General features: G+C 44.9%; 2 protein-coding genes across 2 annotated transcripts in view; one reads left to right on the top strand and one right to left on the bottom strand.

Annotated features, from left to right (window-relative positions):
* Positions 1-24,856, top strand: part of SYTL4 (synaptotagmin like 4) — a 196,502-nt gene that overhangs the window by 163,763 nt on the left and 7,883 nt on the right. The window lies entirely within an intron of this gene.
* SRPX2 (sushi repeat containing protein X-linked 2) lies at positions 394-24,796 on the bottom strand. The gene is made up of 11 exons (XM_004283520.1): positions 24,442-24,796; positions 22,527-22,759; positions 18,090-18,170; positions 9,895-10,086; positions 7,611-7,787; positions 7,207-7,333; positions 6,926-7,047; positions 5,462-5,641; positions 4,662-4,795; positions 2,036-2,157; positions 394-925 (listed from the first exon to the last, which is right to left on the bottom strand). The coding sequence occupies exons 2-11, from the start codon at positions 22,606-22,608 to the stop codon at positions 745-747; spliced, it is 1,398 nt and encodes a 465-aa protein (XP_004283568.1). The 5' UTR covers positions 22,609-22,759; positions 24,442-24,796; the 3' UTR covers positions 394-744.

Raw genomic sequence — 24,856 nt, 5'->3', positions numbered from 1 at the left:
GGGGTTTCTCTGAGGAAGGGGCAGCATTGGCTCCCTTTTTGCTATGAGAACTGGAGGCTCAGTAAGGAGAGAGACTGTTGCCCATGAGCTAGTTGGAGGGGCAGGAGAAAGCCTTCTGCTCTGGCCTGATTTTACTTCCCAAGCTCCCTCCCCCTGCAGCAGTTTGCTAACTCTTAGGTGAAGTGATGGCTAACAGAACATTTGTGGCCCAATACCCTAAAAAGGAAAAGGACAAACAAGTTCAAGAATGTTTTGGTGCTCCCCCCACCTCCAATCACACAGTTAACCTGTAAGGAAGATCAGCCACACTTGCTAGTGTCCTGGTTGTCTGTTGTGATGGTGCTGCCCTCTGCTGTCACTTCAGGGTAGAGAAGCCATTTAAAACACAGCCAGTTAGTGAATGAATTTAGAATTTACTTATCTGGAAGACTTTGGAGAGCTGGGCAGAAGCCCAGGTTAGGAAAGCAAGACCTTCTGTCCACAACCTGCTGCCCAGGGCCTGTCCTCAGTCCCTCCCTAGCTTCTTATGCTCCTCCAGTGCTACCTAAAGCAGAGACTTACTTAAGGAAACTATTCCACAGCCCTAAAAAGGTGCCTGGAAATGTCCCAGGATCCGGGAACCTCACCCACTTCAGAGTCCTGTCCCTAGAGCTGTGGAAAAAGCATTTTCTCCTTTTATTAGGCCCCAGTTTCGGCTGACTATGGGACCTTTGCCCTTGACCTCAACCATACCCTGGCTCAAGTTCACTCGCATATGTCCCTTTGCATCCGGCGCTGGGTCAGCTCCTGGTTGCTCAGTAGATAGTCATCAATGAACGTGAAGATTTCTTCGGGAGTGACAGGTTCCATGTAGCGTTCCCGGTCAATTCCCTGCTTGTCAATCAACACCATGTTGAAGTAGGAGCGAGTGAGGTGCTGAAATTGCCTAGAGAGAAGAGCCCAGGGAGGTCTGAGACCTTGTATTGGCATCATCCCACCAGGCTCTACTACCCTCTGACCTTTCACAGCTCCACTGATGGACTAATTTTTTCCCCACCCAATCCCTTGGCCCCATCCCCTCCACTACCTGTCTCAAGTCCCTTTGTTTTTCTCTGCTCAGACCCGAATCTTGCTGCACCTATGTGTCTAGCTCTGTTAAGCTGTCCCTTCCTCACTCCAGATGGAACAGCTTTGTTATTACCAAGCTGTGTTTGCCTCACAGGCCCCCTTAAGCAGGGCTATCACATACAGCAATGCGGGCTGCATGGAATAACTCCAGGGAGTACTGGTCACATGCACTACGCTGCGACTAGTGTTTCCTAGAGTTGGGCTGGGCACAGCCTGCACAACCAAACATGGCAGCCCTGAGGTTGATGAATGTCACCTAGTCAACCTTGAAGTTGAGCAATATCACCAAGTCTGCAGTCTCCTTCCTCTGAGTGTTTCCCAGTCTCTCTTCTATCTGGGACTGAATCTTTCTGTCCCTACTGAGACTGAGCTTTAGGGGCAGGTATTGTTTATAGAACAGAGATCAGTGATGGCTTTATTGGCTCTGAGTATATGTGGAGGCATTGGAAGGGTGATAATAGATAGATAATGAGAAAAGTCAACTTCTACCACCTGTTGCCTATGGTCTTCTCTCCCCCCAGGGGCAGATGGGTATGATTCAGATTTCAATGCCTAAAATGTGTTTTGCTCCTTTGGAGACTGAGGGCAAAGGGGTAAGGCCATAAGGCAACAGGATCAGAGGCTTATCTGAGTCATGTCTGGGTCTGTGTCTCAGCCCTGGCTGTGCTTCAGAGTCACCTCAGGTGCCTCCTAAAAGCACAGTCCTGAGGTGGTTTGGGGTGGTCATCTGTATTTTAAGCACCGCCCAACCCCCAATTTAATTCTGACACCCTGCCACTCTCTGACCTTACCTAATACATCCAAAGAGTTCAAACACAAGGAATTCGCTAAGAGAGTAGTGTCTGCTGATTGTCCCACAACCCTCCTGTGGCCAATGACCTGCCTAGAGTTTCCGCCCAGCCCTTCCCTGTGGCCTCGCAGCCTGGACCTGAGCTCCTCGATGATGCTGGCTGACAGCTGTTGCTCCCGGATGCGCCCCACTTCCTGAGGTGGCTGCCCCACCAGCTCAATGATGGTCACATGCCGCAGGTCCAGTCCGCAGATGGATTGCTGGGAGGGGAGAGAAGAAGGTTTTCTGTAATAGGCTATCAGACTCAAACCTAAGGCTACTTAGCTGATTCCTCCTGGGACCACGTGGAGGCAGTGTGGGAAAGGAGGGGCTTCATCCCCAACCATCACACCAGGGGGTCTACGACCTCTTCCCTCTGTCATTCCTGAAGCACTTGCCCTAACAGTGTTTCCTTTATTCTAATGAAGTGTGGGACACTGGTTACACCATGTGGGGTAGAAAAGAGAAATGTAATTGATAAATTGCAGGAACATCATCTCTCCTTGCTTAGTTTTGCATAGGTTTTTTTTTTGGTTTTTTTTGTTCGTTTGTTTGTTTTTTTTGCGGTACGCGGGCCTCTCACTGTTGTGGCCTCTCCCGTTGCGGAGCACAGGCTCCAGACGCGCAGGCTCAGCGGCCATGGCTCACGGGCCCAGCCGCTCCGTGGCATGTGGGATCTTCCCGGACCGGGGCACGTACCCATGTCCCCTGCATCGGCAGGCGGACTCTCAACCACTGCGCCACCTGGGAAGCCCCTGCATAGGTTTTTAAATACATAGGTTCATTTTTAAATTGAGATATTATTTGACATATAACATTATATTAGTTTCAGGTGTACAATATAATGATTTGATATGTGTCTATATTGCAAAATGATCACCACAATAAGTCCAGTTAACATTCATCACCACACATAGTCCCATTTTTTTTCTTGCAATGAGAACTGTTAAGATCTACTTTCTTAGCAATTTTCAAACATACGATATAACTATAGTCACCGTGCTGTACATCACATCCCCAGGACTTATTTATTTTATAACTGGAAGCTACATAGGTTCTTAATGGATAGCTATTGTGATAGGATAACAGTGACTATTGTTCATTGAACACACATACCTAATGCTTCGCGGGAATAATTGAATTTAATCCTCACAACATCCCTAACAGGGTAGGTGGTATCATTCTTATTCTGTAAAGGAGAAAGTAACTTGCCCACATTTTCATGACAATAAGATGCTGAGCCAAAATTCAAAATGAGGGCGAGGCTGCCTGCCCCAAGTGTGTGCTCCTTACCACTAGGCTACATGGCCATGGCCTTCTCTCAGTCTCCAGAATTTCTCCAAAATGGTGCCAGTGCTCTTTCCGTTACCCTTTCTCGCGTTCCTCTGCACTGGGCTGGACACCCTGTAACCCTACCCCGGCTCTTTGTTCTGCCTCATCCAGCAGGGGTGCCTCTTAGCCAGTTACCTGGGGGGAGGTTTAAAGTAGCAGTGAGCACTGCCTGGTGCCCACCCCTTGTTTAATCTTTGGGCTACTCCTCTAGACCTGGCCCTCAAAGTCACAGTCCTCCCTGGCTGGTTTCTGTTCTTGTTCTTGCTTTCTGCTCAAGCTGAGGTATTGCCTTTGTCTGCCTTTTTGGGATCCTTGGAGGAACTAGGTCCTTTTTGGTCTAGATACCCAGGGTCATTCGCTTGATACAGCTGCTTTCATCCTGGGCCTCTGAATATTGACTTGGCAACTTGTAAGATTCAACTTTTAGAACCCCCCTAAATAACTTCTTCTTTTACCTGGGTATCCAGCCCCTTTCAGCTTATCAGAGCTGGTTCTCCAAGTCTTGTCAGCATAACTTGAATTCTCTTCAAGAGCCTAGTCTATTCTTTATTTTTAACATTATATTATTTTTTACTGAGGTATAGTTGATTTACAATATTATCTAAGTTTCAGGTGTACAACATAGTGATAGAATCTGGTCTATTCCTTTCACAAGTCCCAATGGTCAGATCTATTCTGTCCTTTCCACTTCTCCTTCCCCCACAAGTGGCTTTAACTAGATATCTGGTAGAATGTTAAAAATCCTCACGCAATTCCCACATATTACTTTGCAATATCACAACACTTTTCCTTCTCGTCTGCTATTAGTCGTGGTTAAGAGCACAGATCCTGGAATCAGACTGTCTGGGTTCGGTCCTGGCTCGGCCACTTAATAGCTAGTGATTTTGGGCAAATCATTAACCACTCTATGCCTCAGTTTCCTTACCTAAAAAATGGAGATAGTAATGGTACCTATTTCATAAGGGTTGCTGTGAGAATTAAGTGAATATGTGTAAAGCACATACTTGTATACCTGGTCCTTATACAGCACTTACTGTCTGTTAGTGCTATTATACCTTGAAAACATAAACATAATTAATTCCCCACATTTACATTTGATCATACATCTTACAAGTCTCTCCAGAGTGTTTTGCCACACAGCCTTCTCATGCTTCACCAAGCCTCCTGTAACCCACCATTCCAGTAACCTCACTGTCTTTTCAGTAAAAACAGCGGTTTTTAAAATGTGCTAAATTTGTCTACAGTAAAACTGATCAAATGTTGTCCACAGAGTCTGAGGAAGTGGCATTTGTGCTGCAGAAAGAGCAAGTCTTTGAGAAGAGGTAGGAGAGTAACGGAGTGGGGTAGGGGGAATGCAAAGAAGCTAAGCCCTGGTTAGAGGAGTGGCTCTCACCTGTAGCATAGAGATCTGCATTTTATAATATCGGTTGGAGGGATCAGGAGCCGAGATGATGAGGAGTCGTCGTTTCTCATAGAACTGATCCAGAAGGCCAGCAGCCGAGTTGACATTGACATTAATCTTCATAGCTAGGGCAGAAGCACATGGCCAGTCAGAGTATGGCCTGCTCCTTCATCCCAGCATGGATAACAACATCTTGAGGTGTTCCAGCCTTTCGGGTTAACCTTTTTTGGTTGTTTCTCCCTTTCTTTCTTTCTTTTTTTCTTTTAACATCTTTATTGGAGTATAATTGCTTTACAATGGTGTGTTAGTTTCTGCTGTATAACAAAGTGAATCAGTTATACATATACATATGTCCCCATATCTGTTCCCTCTTGCGTCTCCCTCCCTCCCACCCTCCCTATCCCACCCCTCTAGGTGGTCACCAGGCACCGAGCTGATCTCCCTGTGCTATGTGGCTGCTTCCCACTAGCTATCTATTTTACATTTGGTAGTGTATATATGTCCATGCCGCTCTCTCACTTCGTTCCAGCTTACCCTTCTCCCTCCCCGTGTCCTCAAGTCCATTCTCCATTTTCCTTGGGGGAAATCCTGAAAGAACACTTGGAGATTTTAAACCCTTTTTCTTGGAGGTGGAGTATGCTAAGGGGGAACACTGGCCCTGAAACATCTCAGAATCCCCCATTCCCACATCAGACACATTGCTCTTGGCCCCTGAGTCATAGACATTGGGAGATCCCCCAAAGTAGCCCTGATCAATATGTCCACTCTCCCCATTTCCTAGTTTCACTCACGAGCACAGATAGGTGGTGATCCTGACCACTGGCGGCTGGACTGGCACACCCGGGAGGGGGTCCCTTGGCGCTCATACCCTCCATCACAGTGGTATTCACAGGTGGCACCATAGTTGTCCCCCGCTGAGGTGCAAGTGAGGTAGCCATGCTGTGGTGGTTTCAGAGTTGGACAGCGTCTCACTATCAGGGAGGAGTTCAAGTTAGGGGCTATGTTATCTCTTTTAGAAAAAAAAAAGGCTAAGAGGATGCCTATCCTGGGTTTTCTAGATCAGCAGACCCAGAAAGATCAGAATGAATGACTTGTCTGTGTTTCCAATGGCCAGAGCTAGAGCCAGAATTTTCCTTCCTTACGGAATTAAATCTAAAATGTAGGCAAAGGTGTTCATAAAATGTGGAAGCACAGGTGAGTATATATAGTGTCATCAAAAGAGTATCAATCTGTAAAAAGAAATTGCCATTTTTGTTTTCAGACTTTGGGGACACCCCTCATAAAGATGACTACCATACAAATTACTTTTAATAGCAAAAAGAAATTGGAGGAGACTTAAATATCCATCAGTGGGAGAAGTGTTAAGCAAAGTATGATATATTCTTAGAAGCAGATTATTATACTGTTATTAAAATACTTCTGAAGGGGGCTTCCCTGGTGGTGCAATGGTTGAGAGTTCGCCTGCCAATGCAGGGGACACGGGTTGGTGCACCGGTCTGGGAGGATCCCACGTGCCGTGGAGCGGCTGGACCCGTGAGCCATGGCCGCTGAGCCTGTGCGTCCGGAGCCTGTGCTCCACAACGGGAGAGGCCACAACAGTGAGAGGCCCACGTACCGCAAAAAAAAAAACAAAAACAAAAACAAAGTACTTGTGTTATAATGAAAAGTAAAAAAGGGTGACATAAGATTGGATATGCAGTATGATCTCAATTATATATTTTTTAAAGTATGTGTGAATAAAAGACTGGAAGGAAAATACCAAAAGATTAACAACAATTGCCTCTGGATGATAGAGTAATAGGTTTTTTCCCCTTTATATATCTCTTTATTTCCCATATGTTCAACAGTGAGCATGAATTAATTTTATGATGAAAACAAAACAAAACAAAAAGCAAGAATCAGGCAGCCAACACCACCAATTTCAGCAGAGGAGGAAGATGGAGAATGAAGGCTGATTAGCTTTAATCATTAATTTGAAGGCCAAGAAAAGAAATGGATAAGAGTACCTTTGTGGATTTTATGTAGATTTAGGAGAGTGAGAAAGTCTTGTTGGGAAACAGAGTTTCTGAAACGTGTATGCACATGTCATGCAGGCTTCCTGAATGACCTGTTTAGTGAACTTATTTTCCCCATCTCCCAATATATATGCAGTGTCTGTTTTAGGTATAGAGAGGAGAGGGTTGTGATGGGCATCTGGAGGGTAAGGGAAGAGCAGGAATAATAAGCAATGTAGAAATGGAAGACTTCTTTCTAACCTTGTACTTTTACAATGAACTTGCAGCTGGCCCGGTTGTAGGCTTGGTCGTAGGCAGTATAACGAATCACGTGCTCTCCTTCGGGAAAGTGAGAGCCAGGCTCAGGGCCCCGAAGTGTCACCCTGCATGGGACAAAGTGAGAGAGCCACTGAGGAAAGTGACTCTTAGAACTGGGGTCTGGGGCACATTATCACTGTACCCTCAGTCTGAGCGGTTCAGTGTGGGCAGTCTGAGTGCCTGGGAGAAGCTGGTGGGAAGCATAGGAGGCATCCATTACTCACCTGGTGATGGTGCCATCAGCCGAATCTTTCACCAGGGGTGGGTCCCAGTATACTCGAGCAGTCAGTTTCTCTGGCTCTGCCATCTTCTCACGGGAGTGGGGACAACGGATCTTGGGGGGATCTATGTCTGCCAAGGTCATAAATCAAGTGCTGACTCGTGGGTCCCCTGCCTTCCTTGGAGGGAACCCATAGAAACAATGCCACACCACTGGGTAGGTAAAAGATGCACTCTCAGTTCAAGATGCTCAACAAAACTGGGGAGGCCCAGCTCCACGGGAAGTGATCACTTTGTTAAGCCCATGCCCAGGGTACCACCCTTGCAGCGAGCAGGAATGCCTTCTGTGGTGGACATAATGCCAGGCTGGCTCTTTGCAGCAGGACAGCTGGGAGCGACCAGCATTTACCTACACATACAGGCTCGCCTCCACTCCATCGCCCATCTTCCATGCAGATTCGGCTGCGGTCACCTTCTAGGTGGTAGCCACTGGAACAGCTGTAGTCACAGCGAGAGTCAAGAAGCACCCCATTTGTGCATGTGTAGGTGCCACTCGTGATGAATGGCAATGCGTGGCATCTCATCTCTAAGAGAGAATGAAGTGGCAAGTTCAGTGGCCTGTGGGGTTTATGTGGAGGTGATGCCTGGGCATCTAGCACAGGGAGAACCGTATCGGAAACAGCAGAAAATACAGAAAACCCTACACCAAACTGCCCTGACATTTTTGTGCCTGATTGCCTCTTTTTCCTAATTGCCTTCTTATTTTGATATTATGAACTATGGTACTGCTCTTGGTGGGTGGGGGTGGGGTGGTGGTCTCAAAGAAGTAAATTACTCATCCAAGTGCATGGATTTGAGAAACGCACCTGAGTTTGGATCCCAGCTCCACCACTTACTAGCTCTGTGACCTGAGCAAGTTACCTCATCTCTCCAAGCCTCAGTGTTTTCGTCACTAAAATGTGTATACCATGAAGTAGAATTGTTGTGCCGATTAAAGAGACAATGCATATAAACCTCTGGGCCTATTCAGAGCCTCAGCAGCTGATAGTTTTCCTCTCTTGTTCCTCAAATGCTAGACGCCCTTGAACAAATTTAAGGCTCCTTTTTTGAGTATAATGTTGGTACTACCACAAGCACTCCTCAGCTGAGGCTCACTTACAGGCAGGCTAGCCCTCTGTGCCAGTGAGAATACAAGTCAGGCCAGTGCCTGGAGGGCCAGCTTTGGTGGCATTTGCTTAAAGACGAGTCCATGTGCTTTAGACATCACGTGTGCCAGCGGAGACAGCTTCCATGAATTGATTGTGAGCCTGTGCTTGCCAAAGTCTAGTTTGAAATACCTGATGCCTGAAAGAAGTAGGCCAGCCATATCTTCCTTTAGGTTGTCTAAGTTCTAACCCTCCTTAACTTCAATTATTGGAGCTTTGAATAAAGATTCTATGAGCTATGTTTGTTTTGCTTCTTGGTCAAATCAGACTTGAGGATGATCGCCTTTTATTTTTTCCAGTCTCCTTTATATAAAGACCTAGGCAAAAAATGACCTCCTTGAAATCAGGTCCAAAAAAAAGATTTGTCTTTTCAGCTGAATTTGTTTTCTTAGTATTACGTGACAGTGAAAATGATAGATCCAAAGTGTTTGCCCTTGTGTCTCTTATGAGGAAGGACACAGCCAGATTCAGTGTTTAAATATAGTAATTAACTCATTCTAGGCACCTGGAAATATGTACATCTCCAATTTTTAACTGGTTTTATGTTCATTTGTAGACTTATTTTAAGTTTTATGTTCATTGTAGACTTATTTGTAAGGCCAATTCAAATTCATTTTGGAAATGATGGTGTCTAAGTCCTAAAACAAATGCATTACAGTCACCTAGAGGGACGTGGTAGCTTCCCTCTTTCTGGCTATCAAGCTTCTCCTGTCCTCCACAGCATCTTCTCTGACCAACCCCATTTCTCTCTGAATGCTCAGCATTCTGCATCCCCTTACACTCCATTCATGTGCACACATTTGTGTTTCCATCCCATTAGTCTATAAGCAGCCTGGTAACTGAGGGATTGGCTTCTGAAGTGACCAATACAGGGCCCCGCACACATGGGTGTTCTACAAATGGCATTCAGTGATGGACATAGGGACAGACAAAGCTCAGCTGCCAAAATGGGGTAGGCTGTAGGGCTTGAATAAGAGGCAGGGATTTGGGAGCTAAGGGGGACATGACGTGAAACGTGCATATTAGCACACCCACATTCCAGCCTTAGGGATTCTTCTTGACTTTCAGAAGAAAATGAAGACTAGTGGATGTCTCATAGTTTCATTGCCAAGGCCTTCTAAGGCCTTAGGTCAGGAAGTACAGCAGTTTGCCACAAGTGGGAATGAGTCTGAGACCACATATGCTCAGAGCTCCAGAGGAAGGCCCAAGTCTACATCAGGTGTAAGGCTTCCATGCACTCCTCGACCTCCTGTGCCAGAAGGGCTGGTTGCTACTTAATGCCCCTATTGCTTGACCAATAACCACAGGGAGAGAAAATGAGCTGGAATGTTAGGATGGGGAAAGACCCTGTTGGGAGCCTGTGGAAGATTCTCAATTTGCACTTGACAGAGGTCAGAGTAACACCTCCAGGCATATACCCTGGGTGGCTGGCTGGCCAGCCTGTCTCACACGCTCATGTCAACATACGCACGCACAGATACCACTTACGCCTGCAGTAGGCAGTTCCAGACCAACGGCGGTTTGGCAGGCATTGCACCGACCTCCGTCCAATCAGTCGAAAGCCCCGGTCACAGGAGAGCTCACAGCGAGTGCCCAGGCTGCTGTGATAATTTCCTCCTCTTGGTGAGTAGCATGTGGCTTCTCCATCCTGGATATTTAATGTATAACACCATCGGGGGACTGTAGCAATAGAAGAAAAGTAAGCTAGAAGTACAGTAATTAAGACAGCGTGGTATTGGTGAAAGGACAGACACATAGATCAATGGAACAGAACAGAGAGCCCAGAAACAGACTCACACAAATATACTGAAATGATTTTTGACAAAGGTACAAGAACAATTTAATAGAGGAAAGATAACCTTTTGAACAAACGATGCTGGAGCAATTGAACTTCCATAGGCCAAAAAAAAAAAAAAAAAGGAAAAGCAAAGCAAAGAACCTTGACCTAAGTGTCTCATACCTTAAACAAAAATTAACTCAAAATGGCTCATGGACTTCAGAGAAAAAAGTAAAATTATAAAACTTTTAGAAAAAAAATAGGAGAAAAATCTTTAGGATTTAGGGCTAGGCAAAGAGATCTTAGACATGATGCGAAAAGCACAATTCATAGAAGAAACAAAATCAAGAAACTGAACCGTGTCAAAGTTAAAATCTTTTGTTCTGTGGAAAGCACTGTTGATAGGTGAAAGACAAACCGCAAACTGGGGGAAAATATTTGCAAACCATATATGGGACAAATGACTAGTATCTAGACTATATAAAGAACTTGGAAAACTCAACAGTAAAAAAAGCAAACAATCCAGTTAGAATATAAGCTTTAGATATGAACAGATATGCCACTGAAGAGGATATAGTGATGGCAAATAAGCACACGAAAAGATGTTCAGCATCATTAGTCATTAGAGAAATGCTAAATCAAAACTACAAAAAGATACCCTTATACATCCATTGGGATGACTAAACTTAAAAAAAATGGCAATTCTAAGTGTTGGTGAAGATGGAGAGAAACTATCTCATACATCGCTGGGGGAAATACAAAATGATGCAGCTACTTTGGGAAATTATTTGGTAGTTTTTTAGAAAGGTAAATGTACACTTGCCAGGTGACTCCACAGTCCCACTTTAGGTATTTACCCAAGGGAAATAAAAACCCGTGTTCATACAAAATCCTGTACACAAATGTTTAAAGTATTCTATTCATAATTGTCAAGCACTGGAAACAGCTCAAATGTCCTTCTGAGGGTGAATGTTTAAACTAACTGTGGTTTAGCCATACAAAAGAAGGAAGTGCTGATACATGCAACAACTTGGAGGAATCTCCAATTCAGTTTGTGAAATGAAAGAAGCCAGAATCAAAAGGCTGCAGGCTGTAGGATTCCATGTATGTGACATTCTGGATAAGGCAGAAATATTGGGATAGATCAGTGATTGCCAGAGATTGGGGTAGAGGGGTGGATAACCTCAAAGGGGCAGCCCTGGGCAAATTTTTGGTACTGTGGTACTGATGACCTGACTCTTTGCATTGTCAAAACACCAAAAAGAGTGAATTTTTACAGTGTGTACATTTACAATAACTGTTAAAAATAACACAAAGATGTAAGCTAGAGAGAGGAGGGGAATGCCATGTCAAAGTAGGCTGCTTAGGAATGAAAGTCCAATCCCAGTTCAATACTGAGCACAAAAGGTAATAGGGCTGTTAAATCATAAAGCTATCATAAAGATGCCTCATCTGCTACACAAAATAAATGACTCTTCAGTGGGTTCAGATTTTAAAGGGGAACATATAAACAAGCAGAGGGCCACCTGCCCAAGAACACATACATAGGCTGACACAGATTTCTTAGCCTGGGGCTGGGAAGGCTAAAGCCCCATATGAGCTAATTTGGTTCCCAAATCCTAAGAGACAAAAAAAGGGGGGCTGTGAAAAAAAGCTCAACAGGAGCTAAAGGAACAAAGAAAGGCTAGAGCCTCTGTTTGAGGGCAGCTGGAGAATGAAGACAGATGACAGTGAGAAAACTATCCTTTAAGCCACAACAGCCTTATGGCTTCTAGCGTTAGCTTTGAGCCTGTGGCTGTGACACACAGCTGCCATCTGGAGACACCGTCTCCAAATGACAGAAAGTCTCTTAAGCACTACAGCTGCAGAGCTGTTGATTATATGGTCACAACACATATCATCAAGACTTTACATTCGAGGCCGGGACCTCAACAATCACTCTCATCCTATTTTTCACCCATATTCTGTCAAGGAAAATACACATAAAAGTGGAATGGATAGAACAAGCAAGCAATAGTAAAGGGAAATATATACCTCAGGATAAATGCTGAGACAGTAATAGAGGGTCTAGCTATTGTAAATAAGTCCAAATTGGCTGGCCTCGAGGAATACTGGCATAAAGAGAACATGTCAGATTTGTGATTACCAGAGGCAGGGGGTGGGGGGAGTGGGAATTGGACGAAGGTGGTCAAAGGGTACAAACTTCCAGTTGTTAGATAAATAAGTGCTAGGGATGTAATGTACAACGTGATAAATACAATGAACAGTGCCGTGTGTTATATGTGAAAGTTGTTAAGAGAGTAAATCCTGAGTTCTCATCACAAGGAAAAATATTTTTTTCTATTTCCTTAATGCTGTATCTATATGAGATGATGGATGTTCACTAAACTTATTGTGATAATCATTTCATGATGTATGTAAGTTAAATCATTATGCTGTACACCTTAAACTTATACAGTGCTGTATGTCAGTTATCTCCATAAAAGTGGAAGAAAAGAAAATAAAGACTTGACAAGGCACAGCAGTTTACCAAAAGAAAAAAAAAAAGAACATGTTGGAAGGCTGGAAAGAGCAAAAACACTATCCCAATTTTCTATTTTTCCAGATTTATTGAGGTATAATCAACACATAAAATCGTATATATTGAAGGTGAACAATGTGATGTTTTAATATATGTATACATTGTGAAATGATTACTGCAATCAAGTTCAGTAACACATCTATCACCTCACATAGTTACCATTTTTTTTGTAGTGAGAACACTTAAGATGTACTCTCAGTAAATTTCAACTATGAAACATAGAATTATTAACTATAGTCACCATGCTGTACATTAGAGCCCCAGAAGGAAGAAGAAGGCAGCCTCTGGGAACTATAGCCTGGTGAGACTGACAGCACTGATAGCAAAGTGTTCTAGAATATTTAAACATAGGCTTATGAGCAGTTAGGAGAAGAAGTGGTGATCTCCAAGTGACCCCCAAAACAAGTAATTGAAGACTGACCTTGTTTCCTTTTTGGGTATGGTCACCAGACTAGTAGAGCAGGGGAAATGGTAGGTGCATTATGTGGAAGTCAGTGAGGCATGTGACAATGCCTTTCATGCCATTGATGTGGATGAGATGAAGAAATACTTCCACATGGGAGAGGTGACAGTACAGTTACGGAGATTCATAACTGGCTGAACAAAAGAGTACTGATGGGAAATTGAAACTAAGAACGTGGTAGGAAAATTGTTAGTCATTATGGAGTAGCTATGGTGTGCTAGTTACCATACTTTATATTTTCATTTTCCCATCATCTCATATAGTTCTCCCAATAGCTCTGTAAGGTACAATATGTAGGTATTTATCCCTATTTTGCAGATGAGGAAGTAACTTGCCCAGGATCCCTCAGCAAGTAAGGGACAGAGCTGGGATTTGAACCCCAGGTTTGTCTGGCTCTAAAAGCCATTTTTTTTCTAACTACAATATCTGTCATTGCAGCATGTTAGGCTGCTGTTTTGAAGTATACATTTACATTTTTGATTAGGTACTATAGCCATATGTTTCAAAACCCCAAAAGTATAAAAGTTATGCAGTAAAATTCTCCCTCCCACCCCTGCTCCGACACCTACCCCCACTAAGTCCCCCCATCAGGAAACACTGTTAATAGTTTCTTTACACATATACAGCGAATCTTATTTTCCCCTCCACTTTATCACATAGAGTAGCATATTACGTCCACTGTTCCCACCAATGTTTTTTAAAATAAACTTAACAATGTGTTTTAGAGATCTTCCCCTATCACTCCAGAGCAAGCATGAAATGTATTTAAATGAAATAACATTTATAAAATACATAGCACAGTGACTAGCACATAATACGTGTTTGTCCAGGGTCAAAACTGCTGGAAGGTGGAGGAGCTGGCATTTGAATTCAGGCCTGTGGCCTCTGCGATCCACATATCTCTTTCTAGAGATTATAAAGAAAACAGTGTGCTGACAACAGGATTGAAAGCGCCTTCTTCGTGATTACCTTCAGATAACTCAGGCAGAGTTACCAGCTTGCCCAGAACTGCAGAAATCTGGGAGCAAGTGGTGGCCCAGAGGATTGGGACATACCTCAGAGAACGGTTTCTGACTCCAAGCTAGGACTCAGTTTAAGGGAATGAAAGAAAGTTCAAGATTAGTGAAAATGGTACCAAAGTACATGCACACTTTGCTCTAAAATATTGATCTGCTTTTTACTGGTTAACTCTTGTTTTTTTTTTTTAAACCTTCTTTGCAAAAAAAAAAAAAGGTTACCTTTTTTATGAAAGAAATAGAATAAGCTTGGCTTTGAAGTCAGACAGAACTGGGCTTAAATTCCTGCTCTGCCACCCCTGAGCTCTATGATTCTCTAAACTGAAATTCCCTGAGCTTAGTTTCCTGATCTGTAAAGTGGGGATAATAAACCAGTTTCATAGGACTGTTTTGAGAATCAAATGAAAATGCGTGTGTAAAATATATCTAATCCTGGGAATGGGAATGATATTCCCTGAATCAGTGTCTGGGTTTGAGCCACTGGCTCATCCCATCTCAAGCAACAAAACGCTGCAGCCATCTGGAGATGCCATCCCCAAATTACAGAAAGTCTCTTAAACACTACAGTTGTAGAGCTGTGGATTATGAGGTCACAAGACCTTACAAGGAATGCTGGAACCTCAGGTTGTACTTTCCTGGCCACCCCTCCCCCCTCAACATAGATAACCGTACTGAATTAGTTTTATGCCCTGAGACTAAGTCCCAAAGATAGCCATGAGACACTTGACCCCAAGGCCAAAGGCCACCATGTGGCTTATTTTTTTAATGGCTTTATACATATTTAAAAATAACCAATGAGGCAGATTAATATTAATCATAGGGCTGTTGGACCCTCCCCCCTGAAAGTACCTTCTGCACCTGTTGCTTTTTCCTATCTACTTCTCCCATCTACAGTCTCCTACAATCTGGCTTCTGCTCCCAGAATGCCAACCAGCCAGTAAACATTTCTTGAGCATCTACTTTTGACATAGCTCTATGGGGTGTCATACGTGGCTCCTTCTGTTAAACAGGTAACTATTTTGTTGAGGGTAATAAAAAGTAAACCAAAGAGGCAGTATATAATGAATGTCGAACGAGTGGTCCAGACAATAAACATTTATTTCAGAGTAGGTATACAGTAGATACTCAACAAATAGCCATTGAACAAATGAATGAAAGAATGAATGGATGAGGGAGAGTTCAGCATGGGCCAAAGCAGTCAGGGAACAGAGTAAAACTCCACTAATCTGGCTACTCATCGATTTCATGTGGGGAGAAGGGGTAATGAGTTGTTAGGCCGGACAGCTAGACTGAGACCAAATTCTGTTAGAAATGATCACAGTGGGTCACTAGGTTTGGGGAAAGGAGAAATATGAGTCAGAGAATCCAGTTAGGAGGCAATTGTCATTATCAATGTGTGAGGTAATAAAGGTTTTAATCCCATGGATTAATAAACAAATGACAATTCTTGGTGAATGACTGGTGAGAGGTGATGAGGAAAAGGGGCTATTAAAGGTGCCATTAAGGTATTTTTAAGAGAATGATGGTATCATTATCAAAAGTTTGAAGGCCAGATGTCAAACCTTTTTCAGGGAAGCAGAAAGAATTTAGTTTTCGATATCTCCAAATTTAAGTGTCCAGCAGCAATTGGAGATGTAGTCCAGAAGCTCAGGGGGACAGGTCAGGGTCACTCAAAGTTCAGATCCATGCCTCAGGCTCCCTCTTGTTACCACTAGAGAACGCATCTCCGTTCTTGGCTTCAGCTATGGCCAGAATAGTGAAATGTCCTGGAGCCCAAGGAAGGGGGCGGGGTGAGAAGTGAGGGATGGTGTCCACTGTTTCTGAGAGATGGGGGAGGTTGAGCTCAAGAAGGGGCCATATGATTTGGGCTTGAGGAGAGAATTGTGATTGATCTTCAAGGGCTGTCATTCCAGCATGGAAATCTGTGGGTGAGTGGGAAAGAGACCATAGGGAGTTGGGGAGTTAGCAAGTGCTGGGACAGAGAGGCAGTGGGTCTGGACAATTTAGCAGTGAGAAGACAGGTAGAAGGTAGCCAGAAAGGAGCAGAGAGGAACCCCAAACTCCGATCATTTGTCTATTGAAACTGTTTTCTCAAAGGTCACCATTTACCTTCTTCTTGCCAAATATATTGTTTATACCCTCAATTTGTTTCTTTCCAATATTTGACACAGTAGATCTGTTATCCCTTCCCCTTCCTTAAAATTCTCTTCCCTCATGGCTTCTGTAATTTGATAGGTGCTACCCCAATCTCCTCCTACATGGCGGACCACTAATGATCTCTCTTTTTCTTGTTGGTTCCTCTTCTCCTGATCACATTCGTAGATGTCTTCTAAGGCTCTGACCTTGGCCCTCTGATCCCTCAGACAGCTCATCCATCTAAGCTAACGACCTGACTCACGAAGCTCCATCTTTCTACTCCCCACTGTCTATAGGGTACAAACCATTTTTTTTTTGTGGTACGCGGGCCTCTCGCTGTTGTGGCCTCTCCGGTTGCAGAGCACAGGCTCCGGACATGCAGGCTCAGCAGCCATGGCTCACGGGCCCAGCCGCTCTGTGGCACGTGGGATCTTCCCGGACCAGGGCACGAACCCACGTCCCCTGCATCAGCAGACCAACTCTCAACCACTGCGCCACCAGGAAAGCCCCAAACCACTTTTCTTTTCTAACCTTGTCTCTGTGAGAGGGGGTCTTACAGTTCTCCCAGGTGTTCAGACTGGATGCTTTCAGAGAGTCGTTTGTTTCTTACCCTCTTGGTGCATCAAATCTGTGCTAGGTCTGTCATCTCTTTGTTTGAGACATCTCTGGGGTTCATCCTTGCTCTCCATTTCTTTTCTACTAGCCTCAATCATCTCTTACCAACATCACTGTTACTGATTCCTGGAGAATCTCCCTGACCCAGGCTCTACCCCTCCCAAACTCCTACTTTCTGTCCACAGTAATGAGGTTGATATTCTGAAATTACTATTTACAATCTCACTCCCCTCTGCAAAAACATACGATGACTCCTTATAACTTCTAGCACAACAGCTAAACTCTTCAGCATGGCTTGCAAAGCACAGAAACAAAGAATCTTAGAAGTGGAAGGGATATCAGACATTGTGTGATCTAAATTTCCTTCTAATGCAGGAATTGCTATTCAGCATTTTTCACAGATAGTCCTCCTGCCTCTCCTTAGAAGGGTCCCTAGATCATGGAGCCTTTCCAAATTTGGTCTCACTCTTTATATTTACCTCCTACTACTCCCTCCACATCCCATCTCCTCTAGTGAGGCTGGATTCTTCCTAGCTCCTTCCTCTTACACGTTTGTTCTTACCTCTATATCTGTGGCCATCTGCTATGCTGAAGGCCCTCCCATCCCCTTTCCAGTTCTCAGATCCACACATCATTCAAAGCCTAGTCTAAATGTCATCTTTCATGACCCCTCCCATGACTTCTTTTTCTTAACTCCTATCGCATTTACTGCTAGCACAGAGTTTCACGCTTACTTGCCCTATGCCTGCTAATTTTATTGCGCCCTCACCCATATCCCCCAGCAGAATGTAAGCTTCTTGAGGGGGACAAAACTCTACCTTAGATTTTATATCACCCAAGGCTTTCATTACAGAGGATTAGGTATACAGTAGGTACTCAGTCAATACTTAATTATAGATGGGCAACCTTAATTCTAGACAGGTGGGATCACACAGCAAGTCAGTAACCAAATTCATGACTGGAAACCACAGCCCCTGCTTCCCTGAGCTGCAGCTTTGGCACAAATGAGCCAAGCTGGGTGAGGATGCTTCAGGCAGGGCCTAGGCCTTAGGCCAGATAAGGCCCTTCCTGAGCCTGAGAAGCAGAGAGGATTACCTCGGTAGTCTAGGGCAGGGGCCTGTGGGACCTCTTCAGCATATACTTCATTGTAGCTTTCATCTGGGTAGTAGCCTGAACCTAGAATGAAGAATATATCAAGATGACATATTGGTTTCTTATGCAAGTCCTTCCCAACCTTTTCCCCTTTCCAACTTCGTCCCTTTCTGAGGACATGACACTCCATGGGTGGGGAACTAGGTGGCTATTTAGTGGGGAAAATCCTGTCTTGTGAAGCAGCAGAACTATTGTGGGCAAACGTCCACACCTCAGGTGCACAGAGGGTGAACTCATGTTGGGGGAGAGGTGGGTGGCTTACTGGTAGCACTGGAAACCTCCATTCAAAAGAAAAAAATCAAAATTCTTGACCAGCCATGAATCCTGCCCATCTGGACTAGAAATGACCCATTTCCTTGATGTAACACATGAGTTTTGGTGGGACACTGATGACCAAGCTCTGAGGATGGACAGTTGTTGTCCCAGGTAGGAGGAAAACATAGAGCCTGAGCAAGGGTCTTTCCACTAGTGATGGGCCTTCTCACAATCCTCAGAGGGAAATAATTCCTCAAGCTCCCACCAGCCCACAGGGCACCAGCCTTTTGCCACCTGGTCGCCAGGGCTAGGGGTGGCATGCGAAGGCAAAGAGGGAGGGCTCAAAAGGCGAGGGGGCATGAGAAGGGTTTCACTTCCTGAGCAGTTTGTCCTGCTTTGGAGAGATGTCTAGTTCCTCTAATCAGCAGGAGCCTTAGTAGGGGGCTGCTGAGCTAGAGAACATTCCACAACCACCCTCATCCCGTTAAGTGGGCCACTCCCCGGTGGAGGCCAGTCTATGGCTGTCCGGGAGACTAAACAGTGCGTTCCACCAGACGGCAGGAAATGGGTCATGAATACAAACTAATTGGAATACAACTTGGTCCTTTCCGGAGGGAAGTTGCCGGAAGCTCTCTTTCCAGCCTCCCAGAGCCCTAAAGCACACACAGGAATAGAGCAGCCAGCCCTGCTGGAGTCAGAAGACAATTCTGCATTCCCAGGAGAGGGTGTGCTTCCAGGACAGGGCTGGGTTTTAGTGCTGAAGCCCTTTGGCCTGTGTCAACACTCCGACCACAAGCTCGCCTGCCTCCTCTCTGCAAAGAGGCACAAGGCCCCCTGCACTAAAGGGTGGAGCAGAGTGCAGATGATGAGGCTCTTCCAGTCCCCACAGGCATAGGCTGCGGGTGGGGGGGCGTGTTGGGAAACCAGTCCAGCTTGATGAACAAGGGAATGAATCAAACTGAAAGTTTGCCTTATGAAATCATGTCCTCGTTGGTTTGCCCTCATTCCAGAGGAAAGAGTTCATTTTTTCTCCTTCCCTTTATTTTTTCCTGGTTTCCCATTTTGCTTCTTCTCCTGGATTTCCTTTATTCCTTCTTAGGCCTCCTCTCCCTTGCTCCCTCTTTCCCCACCTGGGAAGTTTCTTTGTAGGGAGGTGGGAAACAGAATTCTTGTCAGCTGTTTCAGTTTAGTATCAAACCCTTACAGCGCCTGTAAACAGGAGGACAGATGTGCATGATTCCCTAAACGTTTTGGTCCCCCTACCCTTGTTCCAGAGCTTGCTTGTGAAGAAATGCCCAGCAGGGAGCAAGCCTCTGTTTACCAGAAGAGCAGACAGGAGTGTCCAAGGCCTGTGGCTGGATAACAACAACCACAATAACAACGACTGCTAACATCACTCAACACCTACTCTGGGTTCAGCGCGTTACATACGTCATCTCATTAGATCACCCTGACATCTCAGTGAGGTAGACACCCATATTGCTTTCATATACACTTGAGGTAACAGGCTCAGAGGAATTCAGGGAGTAGCCCAAGGTCTCCCAGCTAGTAAGGAGCAGAATGGGTATTCCAGCCCAGGGCGGTTTGATCCCCTCGAGACCAAACTCAGACACTCCACTAAAGATGGCGGTAGGGGAGAGCTTTGGACAACGCCCAACAGGAATAAAAATCCAAAATCTTTCTCACAATTCAGCCTTTTTTCACTCTATGTGTGCGGGATTGAAGGCCACCAAGCATTTCACATCATTCCAGAATTACAGGGGATGTGGGAAAGCTGAGGGGAAGACTCAGTCAGATAATTACAGTCTTTGCCAGGGTACAGAGGTGGCTGGCCCAGTGCCAAGTCTGCTTTGTGACAGGAATAAGTTGGGGCCACCTTACCACTTTAAGCCTTTCCATTTCTCTTCTTTGCCTGTCTTTGGGTATTTTTTTGGTAAATATTAAGATACTGAGATGAGATATGGGAAACCAGAGGGTCCCCCCTTCCCACCTTGTTCTATCTGCTTGTCCCTCTTCAGCCCTGGTTGGGAGAGCTTTGGGCAGCATTCCTTGGTTCCTTTATGCTGATCAGTGGCTACTCTGTGGTCTGTTACTGGGTTCCCCCAACTTCCATAGTACAGTCAGACCCTCTAAGCACTACCCTTCTCAAAGGTGTGGTTGGAAATGTAACTGATAGTTGATGACAATTTTAAGATCCCCCCTAATGCTTGGATTATGATAAGAAATACTGTCTGACTTCCTGAACTGCACAGATATGCCAATATGCACTTTTAACCCACTGTTGGCTTGATTTACATTCTTAACGCTTCCCACCCCCTGCTGATTATCCTTGGATCCTTTTTCTGATTAGCCAGGAATCCACACTTGGCTGCTTTCCTTGTACTATTCCCATTGGAGGACAAAGCTATAGTCATGAACAAAACAGTGCTGAATGCATAGAGAGTGGTCATTAAATATCTATTGAATGAAGAAATGAACAGGTGGGATGGAGCAAGCTCCGACAACTGAGCTAGTGATGTAGGGGAGGATTATTGGGAAATTTCCAAATTTCTCTCATCACGTAGCTTCCTAAGAAAAGAGAAAGGCAGAATGAGTGGGCTTGAAGGGCTGTCAGAGACCTCACCAGCCTGGGCTCCTGAGAAGGAGTGATGACCATAGTGATTCTTGTGAGAAGTGGGGAGTAGCCACCTTTGCAAACAGCCCTTTGAGAGTTTCAAATGAATCCAAGTCTTTAAAAAAACTGCACTGTCCTTAAGACTCCAACAGCTCAGGCTTCCACCCTGGGAAAGGTCAAGGCCTTTGCGTGCCATGAGGTTTCTTATAGTTATTCAAAATGGGGCTTGAGCCATCTAACCTCCACTCCATAGTCTCATGGTCTTTGGCCGGATTTTGGGTTCATGTACTTGAACTGAAGCTGGGGGCAGGTTGGGGAGTACGGCTGCACATGGTATCTCCTGGGGACTTGGGGCTCCTATAACCCCAAGCAGTGTGCACTCTTCCAAGGGCTTGACTTGAATTTCTTCATCTCAGCGTCAGCCCTTATGCTTCACCCCCTACAGAGCCAGGTTAAGCCAAGGAGGGGAAGAAGTGCGCATATTTGTTTGAAAGCTTGATGCAGCTGTTCCAAACAGAGCTACTGCCAGAAGCCTCCACCAGGAGCTAAGGGCATGTGGAAAATTTTAGCTACAATGACTGCAGCTGTGATGGAAGCAGTTTCTTATTTACTCATCTCTGGATGTTTTTCTAACTCCATTAGTTGGGCCTGTCTCCTGCCCCTACTCCCCCCAGCCCCCGTGAAGGCAGATGCTGCAGGCCACAGAACATTCTTAGCACTTGGAATGCCAGCTGGGCCCCATCAAAAACCCCTGTCTGGCACCTCATTATCCTTCCTTCATTCCTTCCCTTCCCCTCTCCCATCTCCTCGCTGGGTCTGTTCTCTTGAGCTCCCTATGTCTCCCCAGGGGCAAAGGATGAAACATTCAGGGATCTAGAAATGCCCATCCCTTCCAAAATAAGAAACAAGCCAGAAGAAACTGAGGGATTCCTGTTTAAGAGAATGTGGTCTGAATTGTCATTAACAATCTTCAGCAGAAAAGGTTATAAAAATCTCATCCTATAAACAAGGTCTGGGAGGGGAGAGAGAAAGAGAGAGAAAGTAAGTGAAGAAGCAGGTAAGATAGTGGCCTCAAAAGCCATGTTGACCAACCTTATTTTTTAATATTTATTTATATTTATTATATTTATGAAGTATAGTTTATGTATAATATTATATAAATTACAGGTGTACAATATAGTGATTCACAATTTTTAAAGATTATACTCCATTTATAGTTATGATAAAATATTTGCCATATTCCCTGTGTAGTACAAATAAGCTACAAGGATATATTTACCAACGTCATTTTTATGCTGGTGCAGCCTGTTTTCAAAAATCTCTTACCTGTTTGCCTCAAAAACCTCCCTCGGTAGCCTTTTGCAATGTTTAACCATCTTTGTTGTTGAGGATAGTTCTTCTCTGTATCTAATTTAAGTGTCTCCTATTGCGGTCTAACCCTTCCCTTCTCTAACACTTGCTCTAAGCCCTGCCCTTCCTGGAAATAATGGGCAACAGCTCCTAGAGCTTACCTGCATACCAGGTTGGCGTCACTGCTGGAGTGAGGAAGAGCAGCAGAGAGAGAGCTCCTCTTCGAGTTAGTTGAACGGCCATCCTTGAAAGGGGGAGAAGGGGGAGTGGGAGGGTGGTTTAGGGAGACAAGAATAGAGGTATGTGGCCAGGAGCACCAGGGCAAAGGAGGATGACTTTCAGAAATCAGCCATCAATGAACTTCCAAAAGTGAGAGAAAGCAGAAATGCACGATCTGCAAGGAAGAAGAGAGATTTTTAAAATAATGAATGCCTGTTATATGGTCCCCCTTGTAAGGATCTTCCACTTTATAGAATAACAACACTCTGTTTGTTAATTTTGGTCTTTCCCTCCCAGGAGGAATAGGGCATAAAACAACCAGTTCTCAATTGACCCTGGTGATAGCTGATGCCAATGTTCTATGTTCCAAGTTACAGAGAGGGACAGTGAGGTACAAAGACCAGGAAAGGGCCAACATTAAGTCATATAGAACCAAACGGGAATCCTGCAATCTAAAGGCACCAGTTGATGGTTTCATCTGCTTATCTAGTACTTCCTAACCACAAATCTGGGAAAGTGTTAGCATATATGGACTAAGAATTTGAACTCTGGAGTTACACAGATCTGCATGTGTATCCAATTCTGTCCCTATTAGCTATGGGGCTTTGGACAAATTCCTTACCTTCTCTGAGCCTCAGTTTCCTCATCTATAAAATGGGAATAATAATAGTATCTACCTTATAGAATAGACTATTGCCTGGCACATAGGGAAGCAATCCATGTATATTAGATATTATTATTACCAACTCCATCTTGAACAGGACTGGATGTCTCCTTTCTGCAGTCTCTCAGGTGGTGACTATACCCTGGCTCTGTTCTTAGCTTTGGGCTTTGAGGCTTAGTGGTTTAGTAGTGGCTTCTGGCTTTCAAGTCCAGCCTAACCTTCTAGTTTTACCCTGCTGAGCCAGCAGGAAGTCAGTGGGGTTGGAAAGAACCTACTGAGGTACGTGAGGAGAGGGTAAGTAAGCTCCCACTGCCCTCTTACTTCCCGTCCTGTCCTCACTCTAATGGGATGAGAGTTGTGTGGTTCCCAGTAGGCAAATGCTTCATAAATGACAGTATTAAAACTTGCTGCCCATTGGTATAAACTGGCTGCTGGACTTCTCAGCAAGCACCCACAGGCTTTCAATGAAATGCCATGCTCGGGGGAGGTGTCGGTCCCAGAAATGGAGGAACAAAAAGATGACAGATTCTGGCCAGCCTCCCTAAGGGGCGTGAGAAGTCCAAGAATGGCAAAAAATCACTTTCCAGTTCATTACTCCATGGCTTCAGATTTTGTCTAGAGAGTGGCAAGGAAGCAGGATAGAGAAGTAAGAGCAAGCGGGGGAGGCAAGGAAAGTGGAAAGATGTGGAAAGGAAGCTTAGCAAGAAAAGACAATCTGCCAGAGCTGAAGGCAAGAGATAAAAGCAGAAAGAGGGAGCGAAAGGATGAGAGAGAGGAGATTAAAGAGAGATTCAGGAAAATGAACAGCTAGATGCCCTAATCATCAACCCCTCTCCCACATGCAGCTTCCATCCAGTTCCTTGTTTGGGAGCAGGGGCTTTCCTTTGCAGACCCAGTGCTCTGAGCCTGTGACCCCTTCCCTGCCCACCTTCTCCCCAATCTCAGACTGAAAACTTGACTCATCACTGGGGTCAGCCATCCCTCTGCTGTGGGCCGGGAAGGTAGTGGGAACTTGTGTCTGCAGCCAGGTCACGGCTCAAATGGAAAGCAGCATGTGGTCCAGTTTCATAAAAGAACTTCTTCCTCCCCCCACCCCACCTCCAAGCCATTTTGCCCAAGTCCTGGCTCTCGTTACCCTCCCGGGTTGTGAAATGGGGTAGTGTGGTGTGGACGGATGAAGCGGCAGATCTTACCTGTTGTATGGTTTTTTTGTGTTCTCTCTCTCTCCTTCTCTTTCTCTTTCTCCTTCCTCTCTGCTCCTCTCATCAGTCGGAAAAACTTCTACTTTTTTACATTCCTAGAACGAGTGGCTCCTGGTCTGTCCGGGCCTCCGGGATTCTGTTAACACTGCCCAGATGTTAGGACATCAGCATCTGCCAAAAGTTTCCTTAAAGCTATATTATCCCCAAAGTTATAGCTGTTCCTCCCTCAGAAGAGTTTTAGAGAGGTGGGGGAGAAGGAACTCAAGGATGAGAGGAGCTCAATCCGTCTGCTGCAGAGCAGAGGAAAGTGTGAATGGTGCTGGCCCCAAGCCTGTGAGTATAGTAATGACTAACAGGCTGGCTAAAGGGCTTCCAGAGATGTGGTGCACTGAAGAACACTTTTTTT

Source organism: Orcinus orca, chromosome X (genome assembly GCF_937001465.1).
Source record: "Orcinus orca chromosome X, mOrcOrc1.1, whole genome shotgun sequence".
Classification (NCBI taxonomy): domain Eukaryota; kingdom Metazoa; phylum Chordata; class Mammalia; order Artiodactyla; family Delphinidae; genus Orcinus; species Orcinus orca.
Note: the sequence above shows the minus strand (reverse complement) of the source record. Positions and strands in the feature narration are given on the sequence as shown.